Source organism: Penicillium odoratum (genome assembly GCF_028828045.1).
Source record: "Penicillium odoratum strain IBT 22623 chromosome Unknown utg000005l_segment0_segment0, whole genome shotgun sequence".
Classification (NCBI taxonomy): Eukaryota; Fungi; Ascomycota; class Eurotiomycetes; order Eurotiales; family Aspergillaceae; genus Penicillium; species Penicillium odoratum.
The window spans coordinates 773,859-787,180 of NW_026643147.1; the positions used below are offsets into that span (position 1 = coordinate 773,859).

General features: G+C 49.6%; 5 protein-coding genes across 5 annotated transcripts; 3 read left to right on the forward strand and 2 right to left on the reverse strand.

The window, feature by feature from the left end:
* Nucleotides 1–332: 332 nt before the first annotated feature.
* N7520_005831 (uncharacterized protein) lies at nucleotides 333–3,631 on the reverse strand (the record flags this gene model as incomplete). Its single annotated transcript, XM_057139765.1, has 5 exons — nucleotides 333–473; nucleotides 529–1,663; nucleotides 1,715–2,814; nucleotides 2,862–3,457; nucleotides 3,520–3,631. 5 exons carry the CDS (start codon nucleotides 3,629–3,631, stop codon nucleotides 333–335), a joined length of 3,084 nt encoding a protein of 1,027 aa, XP_056993771.1.
* Nucleotides 3,632–4,458: 827 nt separating this feature from the next.
* Nucleotides 4,459–5,937, forward strand: N7520_005832 (25S rRNA (adenine645-N1)-methyltransferase; the record flags this gene model as incomplete). The annotated part of the gene is made up of 1 exon (XM_057139766.1): nucleotides 4,459–5,937. One exon carries the CDS (start codon nucleotides 4,459–4,461, stop codon nucleotides 5,935–5,937), a length of 1,479 nt encoding a protein of 492 aa, XP_056993772.1.
* A 248-nt stretch (nucleotides 5,938–6,185) lies between these two features.
* Nucleotides 6,186–7,225, reverse strand: pup2 (proteasome core particle subunit alpha 5; the record flags this gene model as incomplete). Its single annotated transcript, XM_057139767.1, has 5 exons — nucleotides 6,186–6,465; nucleotides 6,524–6,867; nucleotides 6,982–7,060; nucleotides 7,132–7,144; nucleotides 7,201–7,225. The coding sequence occupies 5 exons, from the start codon at nucleotides 7,223–7,225 to the stop codon at nucleotides 6,186–6,188; spliced, it is 741 nt and encodes a 246-aa protein (XP_056993773.1).
* Nucleotides 7,226–7,564: 339 nt separating this feature from the next.
* On the forward strand, nucleotides 7,565–10,391 carry N7520_005834 (gamma-tubulin-complex subunit SPC97; the record flags this gene model as incomplete). The annotated part of the gene is made up of 4 exons (XM_057139768.1): nucleotides 7,565–7,916; nucleotides 7,999–9,989; nucleotides 10,045–10,262; nucleotides 10,310–10,391. 4 exons carry the CDS (start codon nucleotides 7,565–7,567, stop codon nucleotides 10,389–10,391), a joined length of 2,643 nt encoding a protein of 880 aa, XP_056993774.1.
* A 407-nt stretch (nucleotides 10,392–10,798) lies between these two features.
* N7520_005835 (uncharacterized protein) lies at nucleotides 10,799–11,813 on the forward strand (the record flags this gene model as incomplete). The annotated part of the gene is made up of 3 exons (XM_057139769.1): nucleotides 10,799–11,233; nucleotides 11,323–11,530; nucleotides 11,605–11,813. The coding sequence occupies 3 exons, from the start codon at nucleotides 10,799–10,801 to the stop codon at nucleotides 11,811–11,813; spliced, it is 852 nt and encodes a 283-aa protein (XP_056993775.1).
* Between the last annotated feature and the right edge of the window lie 1,509 nt (nucleotides 11,814–13,322).

The following is a 13,322-nucleotide window of genomic DNA, read 5'->3' on the forward strand; positions in this document are numbered from 1 at the left end:
AGAAGCCAAGTTCATGATGACATTGGCTTTGTTTCGCTATGATTTTATGTGGGGCTTTGCTCCTCCGCCACACTTAGTCCCTTTTAGGTCTCGTGCTACTGTATGTCATCATACCTTATGTAGGTACATGCACTGCGCCCATGCCCGAGTGCACCCGGGTTGAAATGACGACCTAAATCATCTGGCTGCCGGCATGTAGTGATATGGAATTTCTATTATAAAAATAGATAGGGTTATGATGAGGCACTTTGAACTACGAGAGTCAGGCTATATGGATTAAAGACCACGTAGGAGAGCAAGATCGCATGCATGATAGAGTATCAGTCCCTTCCTTAGATTTCTAGATTTTTCAAATCACCTTCTAGACTCAAAAGTCCCATGGCTAAAAATGCTCGGTCGGGTGGCCGGAATGTGACAAATCGTCGATCATCATTAGACAGCTCTTCCGCCTCTCTATCGACAACATATTGTGGCTAGAAGCGAAATATTAGCGAGAAGCGGTACATAAATTACATTAATAAAACTTACAGGGTCATCAGGATCATCACGGTGACGCTCACGTTCACTTATAAAAGAACGCTCATATGGCGGTCCCCGTCCATGCTTAGCCGCAATGATCCAAGAGCTCTCGCAACCTCCCGCAATAGCGTCGGAGGTTTTCCATCCAGTAAGTCGTGAAACATCTCTCAGCTTGGCGATGGTCCAGACCCGTTGCGCATGGTCAACATACTGCACACCAGCAAAGAAGATCGGCATGGTCATCTCCGTTAGCGAAGAACCAAGAGTCGGGCTCAGGCTACCAGCTTGGAGGTTATAGCGTTGCGGATAATATATACCGGCCGTGATGCGGCCTATCATCTGAGCATACTCTTTAGTTGTAGGAGCAGCTACACCAGCAGCGATCATCATGGCTGGGGGGAGACAAGGGTGGAGGCGGTGTAACAAGATTCGTCCAGCGTAATACATTCCCCAGACCACGGCGATAGTGTGTGTCCGGTACTGCAGAGCCGGCCCAAATGGAGAATCGATGACGGACGTCACATCTGCGGGCAGTGGCTGGAAATCCCGGCCCAAGGCCTGAACGTAGACATCCATAGCAACCAGGATCTCTTCCCATTCACGTTCTGCCTCGGCGTATGTTGCATCTTCGTTCTCTGCTCGTTCTGGTGATTTCGGCTGCCCACGACTGTCATATGTGAATGCCGGTGGCACTTGGACTGGATCCTGCGGTGGTATCATGCCGTACATCGGAGGTCCCTCTGGTGGGCCTGGAGGTGGTCCCTGGGCGGGTGGGCTTTCCTGGGAAGACTCTGAAGGAGCACCGGGGCTGCTTCCTATATTGGAATTAGAGGATACAGATGAAGATGAAGGTGGCCCCGGCGGCCCTGGTGGCCCCCGAGGCCCCGGGGGTCCAGAGGGTCTTGGACCCCCAGGCGGTCCAGTCCCGCCAGCAAACCGACCCATGAAACGGAAGAGCTCTGGACCTGGCCTCCAAGGTATGCCTGTTGCACGGGAATTCTTCAGCTTTCGCCTGCGGTCCCGTTCTCCAAAGTCAGATATCCGGCCAAGTAGGAGCCAAAGGTGATCGGCAGATCCATAGATCGCGTCTATTCGACCAACTGGTGCTCGAGGAGGACATTGGCTTCGAAGATACTGAGGTACACTATTGAACCATGTTAGCATGAGAAATAAATGTAGATAGAAATTCACCCACAATGTCTTTTCACCACTGATCAAACTAAGAAACACGTCCTGTTTCGTGAACCACCAATACAAGTCACTCTGGATCCGGAAATTCTCAATGTCCTTCCGAGAAAAGTGTTTTCTTGGAGGTTGCGAGTAGCCTTCAACATGGCCAAACTGATCATAGTTAACCACTTGACCCATCAAAACGCTAATGAGAGCTTGGTCTATGGCCATTTCCTTTTCAGAAAAAGGATCATCTTCGGATACCTCACTGCCGTAGGATGAGTAGTATTGCATCGACGGATTGGACCATCGCATTTGAGCTTGATGTTCATTGACCCTGCGACGATGAGCGCGAAGATCCCGAGCTATACCCGCAAAATCAATTTCGCGAATCAACTGCGCAGAACCAGCCACATGACTATTCCATTTACTGTGATCAGCTGACATGACCTCGTAATAGGCCAAAAGTGTGGTAGCTGCCATAGTGCCAATCTGTTTTCGTCGCCCTGGAAGACCGACAGCACGACCTAGACGCTTCAAGGCGTAGTGGTAATGCTTCAGAGAGACGGTAGTAGGGGCCTGTTGTAGGTACGCAATGTGCAAGCTGCCAACGGCGAGAATGGCTTGCAGAAGGGCTGGATGCTCCAAGGCCTTAAGGGCAAGTGTGTATGTCCACAGACCTTGTTGAGCAGGTGGGACAATACTGCCCAGCATGATCGAGGAGTCAATCGGGTGCCGCTCGAATACAGACATTGAAGGGGCGGTGGAATGAATAAAGTGCGCGAAGATGCGGGCAGTCTTGGGATTATTCAGGGGAGATGATCCCAGCGTCGGGTGGTAGGAGGACAGGATGTTTGGTTCGTTCAGGTGAGTGGTAAAGGAACGCATTCGACGGTCATCATAATTGGCAGAGGCCATGATGAGATTCAGCTGATTGAAGCTCTCCGTCTGGGCTTGGTCCTCCAAATCCTCGTCGGATTCAACGTCATAGTAGTCTTCTGCCTCGTCTTCAAGATATACGACCTGCGGTTGAGAGGGTGGAATGAATTGTGCAGGGGCAGCAGGTTGTAGAGGCTGTCTAGGCAATGGAATAGAATTATGGATTGTCGTCGAGGGATCAAATGGCTGTATCGTGTCAACAAATATCTTCCACGCTTCGAGAGTAAATCTACCTTGGGGTATTGACTGTCGGTATAGTTCCGGGTAGGAATACTTGCCCAATCGGTAATGGGTTGTGGCAACTGAGGATCCAGTCCACTATACTGTGGAGCAGGATTAATCAGTTGAGGCTGATGCTGTGCGTAGCCAAGTTGGGCAGAGGGGATCGTCCCCTGCCCATCTTGCCCTACTGGGTAAGAAGGCCACGATTGTGCGGAAGGCGCTGGGTAATGAAAGTGGGAAGAATCAACTCTCTGCTGCATCTCTGGCTGAGGCATTCCAGCTCCTGCAGCAGGTGGAGCAAGTGGAGCAGGGTATTGATACCCTAAAGGCGTGGGGTAATCTAGTCGTGGGGCCAACATGGGATGCTGTGCCGCCGCCGCCGCCTGTTGAGGCGGCAGAGAGCTGAAATCACTATATAGCGGAACGCGTAGGCTTGGCTGTTGAGACTGGGCCTGCTGAACCTGTGGTGGGCCATATGGCCCCAATATCCCTAGCGGGTTCTTGAAGATCACCCTCTGGGCATAGCCCTCGCAATGACGCTTGGACTTAACGCAATTACCACATGTGGGCTTTTCCTCGCCACATTTAATGCGACGTTTTCGACATGCTAAAACAGATGGTCAACAAGGGTCTTCTGATCGGGCCCATATTCCTGTCCAGTAGACATACTTAAACATCCTGTTTTGGTGCGTTTTTTAGGATGCCTGCGGGAATTTTGGGTTCTTCCCGGCTCGGCAGAACGGCTTTCACCGTCGGATACTTGAGCTTCCTCGTCCGCCATAGCCGCATAGACTAATCAAGTTTTATGGAGAATTATAAGCCTAGCTGAAAGGCATGGCGGGGCTAGGGAAGAAGAGAGAAAAAGCCGGGAAAGAGTCTTGGGGGGGGGGAGATAGATGACCGCGGAGTCCGAGAGTCTGGATTGGATCTAATTTCCAACTCCACAAGGATATAAGTGCCGAGCACGGAAGATCACCCGCGATCAACCATGGAGTTATACAATGTATTGAGTTGTTCTATACTCACTTCTACTAAATATTCTCACATACCACATGGAGATACCACATCTGCTACTCTCAGCTCAAGACACGATCTGACATGAGGCTGGTCTCCTGACCACATGGTTGGGCCAGTCTTAATCTCATTTTCTAATTAAGGGCCTAAAGTTAATTACAGAGCTTATTCAAGCTAAACGATGGCCAATGGCCAATGCTGCGGTTTCATGCCAGGATTTTTGCCTACATTGGACAATGAGTAAAAAATCAAAAAGCACATATGAAAGGAGAATTTTCATTTTTGATGAAAAATGTGATTTAAGAGTCTATAAACAAGTGACTACGGAGTATACTAGAATAAGTTACTTAATTACTATCTAGCTAAATTAGCTCACTTGATGAATCCAAGTTTGTTGCCTAATAATTATGGCACCATGATGGTATTTACTGTAATATTAGTATTAAGGTTACAATACATGTGGAGATGATTTTCTGCCGTCAACTTTTTTTTTTTTATCTCCGCAATTCTTCGTTCAGTTTCATCCAAAAGTTTGGCTGGATTTCCACATTGGGTGAAGCCAATTCTCCAGTGAGGAAAAACTCTAGCTCCAAAATGTTCGCCGTTCCAGGATGGTCGCTCTCGAGCGGTCCCAAGCGGGAATCTGAGGTCGCAAAACCTTCCAACGATTCCAAGCATAAGGAAACCTCGACCCCCAATGACAAGAACAACAAGCGCAAACGTGGAAATGACAATGTCACCCGTGGCAATGTCGATGAGATGTACCGCAAGCACATCGAGGGCTACACCCCGAAACCTGTCAAGCGCAAGGATAAGAAGCAGAAGAAAGAGAAGAAAGAGGCCGACGAAAAGGTTGACGAGCAAGCCGAACCCGCTGTGACGAACAACACCGAAGAGAAGGCTCCCGCATCAGAGTCACAAAAGGATGAAAGCACACCCCAGAAGAAGCAGAAGAAGAACAAGAAGAACAAGGACCAGAAGGAGGGTCCTGCCGCTGCTGCACCTGCGCCCGAAACAAGTGCTCTGGCTGCACCTCCCATAACAACGGCGACTCTGACTCCGCTCCAGCAGGCAATGCGCCAGAAACTAATTTCCTCCCGCTTCCGCCACTTGAACGAAACCCTGTACACGACCGACTCCTCCAAAGCTGTTGAACTTTTCAATGCCAACCCGGAACTCTTCAGCGAATATCACGCTGGCTTCTCCCGCCAGGTGAAAGAATCTTGGCCCTCCAACCCGGTTGATGGCTATATCCAGTTCGTCCGCCGACGTGGAGCCGTGCAGCCTCCCAGAAGAGGAAACAAGTTGGACCCCAACAAGCCTCAGCCTCTGCCCCGCAGACCTAACGGATCCTGCACTATTGCGGATCTGGGCTGTGGTGATGCCGGACTTGCGCGCGCGTTGACTCCTTCCTCGAAGAAGCTGAATATCAAGGTGAAGAGCTACGATCTTCAGGCACCGGATCCTCTCATCACCAAGGCAGATATCTCCAATCTGCCCCTGGAGGATGGATCGGTTGATGTGACCGTTTTCTGTCTGAGTTTGATGGGAACCAACTGGGTGTCCTTCGTCGAGGAAGCTTGGCGTGTGCTGCGCGCTGATGGCAAAGGCGAGTGCTGGGTTAGTGAGGTGAAGAGTCGATTCGGCAAAGTGACGCGCAAGAAGGCGCAGATTGGAGCCCAGAAGCCCCTTAGCAAGACCCAGCAGAAGAAGCTACCAAAGAAGAAGGGCGATGATGAGGATGAAGACGACGCTGACATCTTCGCTGAGGATGCTCGCCCTGCGGATAACAACGATGATACTGATATCTCAGCATTCGTGGAGGTCTTCCGGACCCGTGGATTTATCCTCAAGCAGGAGACAGTTGACAAGTCCAACAAGATGTTCGTGAAGATGGAGTTCATCAAGACTGCTGGTTCTACCCCGTCAAAGGGCAAGCATGCTTCATCTGGTGCTCCTGCTCCTGTTGCTGGGAAGAAGCGATTTGTTGATCGCAAGCCGGATGCCGGCAATGGCATGACACCGGAGCAGGAGGCTCAGGTACTCAAACCTTGTGTGTACAAGATTCGGTAGTTCCATATTGAGATACCAAAAAGTTATGTTTAGATTCGACTACCTTGCCCTCTGAGAACTTGTTTATTGTGACTGCATTATCCTTCAGTAAGCTACCGAGCGGTATACCCTTCATAGTATTTACCAATCCAGTCTTCCATATCACTCAAAAACTGACAGCTCTACGTATTGGACGCACTACATTCAAATGAAGACATAAACTGCTCACAGAGCTCAGATAGAACTAAAACTCAGCACTTGGGCAGTATCTATTGGTTCCCACCAAGCTGTGCCACGGCCCGGCCCATCTCCTCATCATCGTAGATACGGAATCCCTTCTCCTTGGTAACGCTCGCCAACTGCACATTCTTGGAATCAAGCTTCTCCTCCATGACCTGCTTAAGCGTCTTGAGCACCAGAGTCTCGGCCTCGGCCAGAGTCAAAGAGCGGTGGTATTCATTCTGCAGCTCCGCCTGGGCACCTTCACTTCCGGAGCCGATGGCCTTGGCGTCATATCGATAGAACGTACCTGAGGGCTCAGCGTGATATCTGCAGACAACAATACAAGATTAGCGCAAGTTAGAGGTGAATGATTGAGGTCACATACAGCTGAGGCCCATCCTCGTCATAACCAGCGATTAACAACGCAACACCAAACGGTCTAGACATGACGCTCTCCTCATCATCACCGCTCTCTCCGAACCGAAGAGCCAAGTCACAAATTGCCTGTGTGGTACTCTCAACGCGCAGCGGCTCGGCGTAGTTGAAGGCGTGGTTCTGGCATTCGACACGGGCGTGCTCAACAAGGTTCCGGGCGTCGGCCTGCAGGCCGGACATGGCGCAGCCAATGTGCTGGTCGATTTCAACAATCTTCTCGACGGATGATGCTTCGAGCAGGGTGGATGTAACGCGCTTCTCAACACCAAGGATGACTCCCTCCGATGTTGCGACCTAGGGCGTGTCAGTTGTGGACGGGATGGTGAAGTTCAATTAACACGAGGCAAGAAATATCCCGTCATCCTGATGCGAGATTCATTTATCTGAAAAGAGACAGGGTGGACGTACTCCGATCGCTGTGGAACCTAGCTTGATAGCTTCGAGAGAGTATTCAACCTGGAATAGACGACCCTCCGGGGAGAAGGTGCTGTTGGGGGAACAATGTTAGTTGGAAAGGTTTGGATTGAAGCGATGAGGAGCCCTGTTCAGAATGCGTACTTGATTCCACGGTCTATCCAGGAGCTGTTAGTGATGCTGCAAGTGTTGGTCTGGAGGAACGGAGCTTACCATATTCGGATCGTGCAATGAACATATTGAATGGCCTGAATTCAGGATAGAAGTCAAAAGATCAAGAAGTCAAGAGAGGTCCAGGATGATTTATAAGATAAGGGAGAGTATTGAGCGTGAGATGGATGAGAGGTGGGAGCAGGTAGCGGAGCTTCGAGGTGGAAGCTCTACGCAAGTCGTCAATGCCTGTTGGACACCTGACGGATAAGGCAACAAGGCACCTACACGGTGCCCAAGGGTTGGTCAGTGGAGTTTCCACGGTTTGTTTGCATCGCAGCTACTTTGTTGATTTCAGAGCTTAGATTCTTTTTTGCTCGACTCGATTGTCTAGGCTTCATGCCATGCTCTGCCTCCTGTCGGGATCATGTCCGCCAATGACCGCGCCAGCTACATGAACGCTACACGACCCCGCGCAGTCTCCAATCGCGTCGAGGCTGGGCCTCGCGGCGCATCACCTTTCGCCGATACCATGGACCCTTTGCGATCCAGCAGCGCTAGTCAAAAGAACAGAATGTCTCGGGACCAGAGGATCATACCAGAGAAACGTTCAGAACGTACTACTATCACAACCAGAGAGAAATCAGTGCGGAGGAATCCCATCAAGGAGTCAAGCGCGACCAATCGTGGGGAACGCGATAAGTCACGGTCCAAACACCCCAGTCAGCTTGACGGCGCAAGCCCTGGAGGTCAAATGCGGGACAGGGACGCGATTGAAAGTGAGTCACTCCTCGAGCCCATGTCGCATCGCTTCACACATTTAATTTGAGGCTGAACGAAGTGTGTTGACAAGCTCTATAGCACCTTGGGATCCGCAAGCATCATTGATTCCTCACTCCACTGCCCCGCTCGCATGCCGTGTCTCCGTCCCTCCATCAGCTGCAACAGTCCCCCAGTCACTCTATCCTCAACCGTTTCGAGATCTTTCGCCCGATGGCCAAGAAGCCGCCGTGTTGGAGGATTTGCTCTTTGTTTTCATGGGCTTCGAAGGCCAATACATCCACTACCATAGTTCTTATGATCCGTCCGTTGAGAAGGACCGACTCACCGGTCCGGTCTTCCAATTGGCCCCGGGTCTAGACCCTACCTTGCGGGATCTTACACAGTCGATGTTGAAGATGGCCACTCACTATAGCGCAATGGAGGCTTTCGTGGAGATCCAGAGTCGTGCCGAGTATGGCGCTGTCAGCCATGCGCTTTGCGCATCGATTCGGAAGATTCTCAAGGACTATTTGATTCTTATCGCCCAGCTGGAAGGCCAGCTTCTGAACAACCCCACATTCACCCTACACCAACTTCACCTCCACACAATGTCGACAAGCCAGTGCCTCGCTCAACTATACTCTATAGGGCAAGAACTACTCCGTCGAAATGGTCTCCTAGAAGATCAAGATACAGACGAATCGATAGATGATTTCGACGACGTCGACAATATCCTGGAACAACTACGAGAGGGTGGTGATCTGGTGCCTGGCGCGATGGCAAGTAAGAAAATTTGCAAGGGTGGGAACGTTCTCCGGCTACTTACGGAGCGGTTGAATACATTTGCGGGCGATCCAACGACCAAGAGTCTAGTCCAGGGTTTGTTGCGAGATGCTAGTCGACCTTACATGAACATGTTAAATGAATGGCTACACCATGGAGGAATCCGCGACCCTCATGGAGAATTTTTGATCAAAGAACAGAAGTGGATCAAAAGGGAGAAGCTTGAAGAGGACTATACAGACGAGTACTGGGAGAAACGGTACACGATCCGCAATGATGAGATTCCACCACAACTTGATAGTGTTCGAGACAAGGTTCTTCTTGCAGGAAAATATCTCAATGTAGTACGGGAATGTGGTGGTGTGGATATCAGCAAAGCAGTGAAAGATGTGCCCAAGACACTTGATGATCCTCGGTTTTTGGAGAATGTCAATGGCGCTTACACCTACGCCAATGCCTCTCTACTGAACCTGCTCCTTACTAAAAACTCTCTGACGACCCGCTTCCGCTCACTCAAACACTATTTCTTCCTGGATCGTTCTGATTTCTTTTCTTACTTCCTCGAACTCAGCGCATCTGAATTACGCAAACCCGCTAGGGTTGTTAACGAGGGCAAGCTCCAGTCACTTCTTGATATTGTCCTTCGTCAGTCGGGGAGTATTGCCGCACAAGACCCATTCAAGGAAGATGTTAAAGTACGAATGAACAAGATTGGGCTCACCAAGTGGTTGATGCAAGTGGTCAGCGTCTCTGGTATTGACCAAGATCATCCGGAGGCGGCAATTGAGAAACAGCAGGCTTCTGCAGCCCAGGCGGCAGATGACGAGAAAGATATTGTGGGATTCGATGCGCTGGAGCTGGACTACACGGTGCCATTCCCCCTCTCGCTCGTCATCAGTCGCAAGACTGTATTGCGATATCAACTCATCTTCCGACATCTTTTAGCCCTGCGCCATCTGGAGACATTATTGGTCACATCTTGGGCAGACCAGAACAAGATGACGAGCTGGCGACACAAGTCATCTGATAGACGACTGGAGATGTGGAAGCGACGTGCGTGGAACCTACGGACCAAGATGCTCGTCTTTGTCCAGCAATTGTTGTATTTCTGTACAGCTGAAGTGATAGAGCCCAACTGGGTAGGATTGATGGACCGGGTGAATGGGGCTGATGCCGAGGGCTCTGAAGTGACCGTGAATGGCACCAAACAGGTCAACCGGACAGTTGATGAGCTAATGCAGGACCACGTGGATTTCTTGGACACCTGTCTGAAGGAATGCATGCTTACCCAGGCGAAGCTGTTGAAGGTAAGAAGATTCGAGACTTTGCTTCTGCTGAATAAGCTCTAACCCATTTTGATAGATTCATTCTAAATTGATGACCTGTTGTACTATGTTTGCATCATGGACGGCAGCGTCTCTCTCGCGGGCTCTGGCCTCTGCTGACCCGGATTTGTCTGGGGAGGCAGCCACAGGAGCCGAAGCCAGACCTTATGACCCCACTCGGATTGCCAAGCTCGAGGACACGCTTAAACGATATGAAGATCATTTCAACCGCCACCTGCGGATTTTGATGGACAGGTCAGTTCCATCAATCTCACATAAGAAACCATAGCTGACGGGAATAGTCTGAATTACTTCGCCGCCACTGAGAGCGTAGTTCTCCTGAAACTTGCACACTCCCTCAGTTCGATTAGCAAAGAAGACTGAGAATGAAATCATTAGCCATATGCCATTGCTAATATAACTTGCCGGATACCAATCACATAGGTCATATGATAAAGGACGACCCATAGCCGGCGATAAGATAGTTAACTCCGACCTGGAGAAATAAATAAACATTCCAATTTTGATAATGAAAGACCTTACATCCTGCATAGTATGAATAATTACATGTCAAGAGAATCAAAAATAAAAATCAAGGGTTACCTAGTAGTTACAACGGACATCGGACCTAGAAAGCCCCGATTCATTCGCTATCGCTGACACTAGCCAGCCCCGCAGGTACAGGTACTTATATCGCGCTCATCTCATCTGACCGCACCATCGCACCATCGCATCGGCACAATCGTACACCCAACCCTTCGAATCAACTCAGCGAACCACAACAAACAAATATGACGTCCTACGACCAAATAACAAAACACCTCCGCTCCTTCCACTTCCCCTTCGCTCTCCGCCTCCCCCAAACACAACAAGAGCGCTTCGCCCTCGCCCTAGGTACAACAGCCGCAATCGGCACCTCCCTCATCCTCCCAGCTATCTATCGCGATTACCGCACCTTCCGCTCCTACGGCCCTGGCGGCGTCCCAAATAATGTATTCGGATGGTTAATTGTGCGCGCGGTCTTCCAGCCATTGATGAGCGAGATGTTTTCGACGGAGATATACGTACAGCGCGTTCATGCGCTCGAGGGACACGGGGCCGGGGAGGCGGGGTTCCTTACTCTTGCCCCGGAGCAGGCGCGCTCGGTTAAGGAGAGGCCTGTTGTTGGGCCGCATGTTGTTCCTCAGAGGCAGTTGACTCAGTTGCCCGAGGAAGAGATTAAGGATGTGAGTTGCTTTGTCTTTTTTGATGATCAGGAACAGGAAAAGAAATGGCAAGGAGAATCAAGATGAGAATATTAACCCGCATATCACAGAAACTCGATGCTGCATTCAGGGCTTTCGGTCGTCGGAACCATCACCTGGTTAAATTCCAGCGCTCGGGTCAGGAAGCGCATGCTGAGGCTCTCTTCCTGGCCGATCGTCTCCCGCGCTCGGATGTCGTGAAGGCGACCGACGGCGAGCTTGCGCATTTGCACTCGAATGGCGATTATTCGGCGCATTTTCCATTAGCACCTGCTGATTGTAAGTCGACATGAGAATGGTCAATTAATAGACCCTTGCGGTCGAACAAAGATCTACATACTGATATCAATCAGGCAAGAAGGTTATTGAGGCAGGCTGGGGCCAGCGACATGGTTTCTCGGGTACATCGGCCATGTCGTGGCTGAGCCTTGGGATGAGACCTGATATCCCAGCGGAGTTTCTACTGATTTATGCTCCACGGAATGATGCGGAGATTCAGACGTTCATGCAGATTCTGGAGGCGAGCATCAAGTATACGACTGGCCGGGAGGATGTGCGTTAATTTCGGGGCTGGAACTCCACTGTAGAATGTGTGTGAAAGAGTCAGTGAGACAGTTGCAGCTCTACTTGTATTCATCGGTGAAATTTGCATGGGATCTTCGGTGAGATCGAGGCGTGATGTTTTTGCGTTTTATTTATCTGATTAATATACCCAACTCAACTCAGGCGATGAAGAAATGAATGTGTTTTAGCTTATGGTCAGCTGGATTCGAACGCGAGATCTTCTGTTTTCACCGAGTACTTTGAGGGTACATTGTGAATAGCCTCATTTGCATCATCCATGAGTTCACCCACAGAATGACCAACTACTGTATCATATCCCGCGCATGATTCTATATAGATTTTACCTGATTTTTTGATCTAATAAGTGAATGCGGTATCAGAAACAATATCAAAAAATACAGAACAGTCAACCCAGAGGGACTCCTCCTGTGCCTATGTTGGTCACTTTGGAGGGGTCTGCTCTGAGCTGATTTCCCGGTACTCATTGACAACACCAAACAAGTCCCGTAGGCTCACTTGTCTGGCCACATATAGTGCCAGCTGGTGGGAGTGTTTGCCACTCGACCACACGGATGTCAATTGTTAATTCTATTCACCTAAAGGTGATTATAACCCAACCACTAAATCTTCTGCGAGCATCATCACCTACGCCAGGATTCAATTACATCGTCATACTTTCAAATGTAAAAGCCCAAGGTCAACATCTATACCTATGTATCTAATATATGTATTTTCCGTTGACATTTAAGATCTACACGCATTTGTTACTAGTAATACCTAATATTCTGATGTCCAGTATATTTAAACATGTACCACATACTATATAGATCACCTCAAGTTCTATATGGCTCGCTAGACCAGACAACCATTCTCAAGTACAGTCAGGATCTCAGTACCAACCCCAGATATAGATCAACGATCTCAGTAGAAGCCCACATGTGCAGGATCGCGAATCACCTCCATCGATCGCTAAGATCTTCAAACCTTGCAACATAGTTTGATGTATAGGGCAAAACAGAACCCTCTTTGCATGCATAGTACAGTGCATGTATACATGCCACGCACGATGCAACTACCATTAAGAGCCTAGTGCAGCTGACCCATATAAAAAACCTGTATTCCCGTCCCAGAGTATCGGGTCAAGCAAAGGGTGCATGGGGGCGGGGTGGCGACAACCCATGTAACAAATCAGCTGAGAGACCATGCACTGCACGGTGAACTCCGTATGTATGGAGTACAGTAGTTTACAGTAGTCAATCGACGGACTGGATGTTTGTGCCCTTGGCAACGTAATTTGGTTGGAGCTAATGCACGTGGTAGAGTAGGTGGTTGGCTGTGGTCGATAACAGAAATGTGGTAAGCTGTTATTTCAAGGTCCTTGGAGGGGCTAATCGGGTACTAATTAGAAGACCGAGTACTTGACAGTAGAGGAGTCTGAGTTCATTGTGTTATTGGATAGATGTGCATATTTTAGCATGTTCTCTATACACGTAGGCTAGGGTCTGAG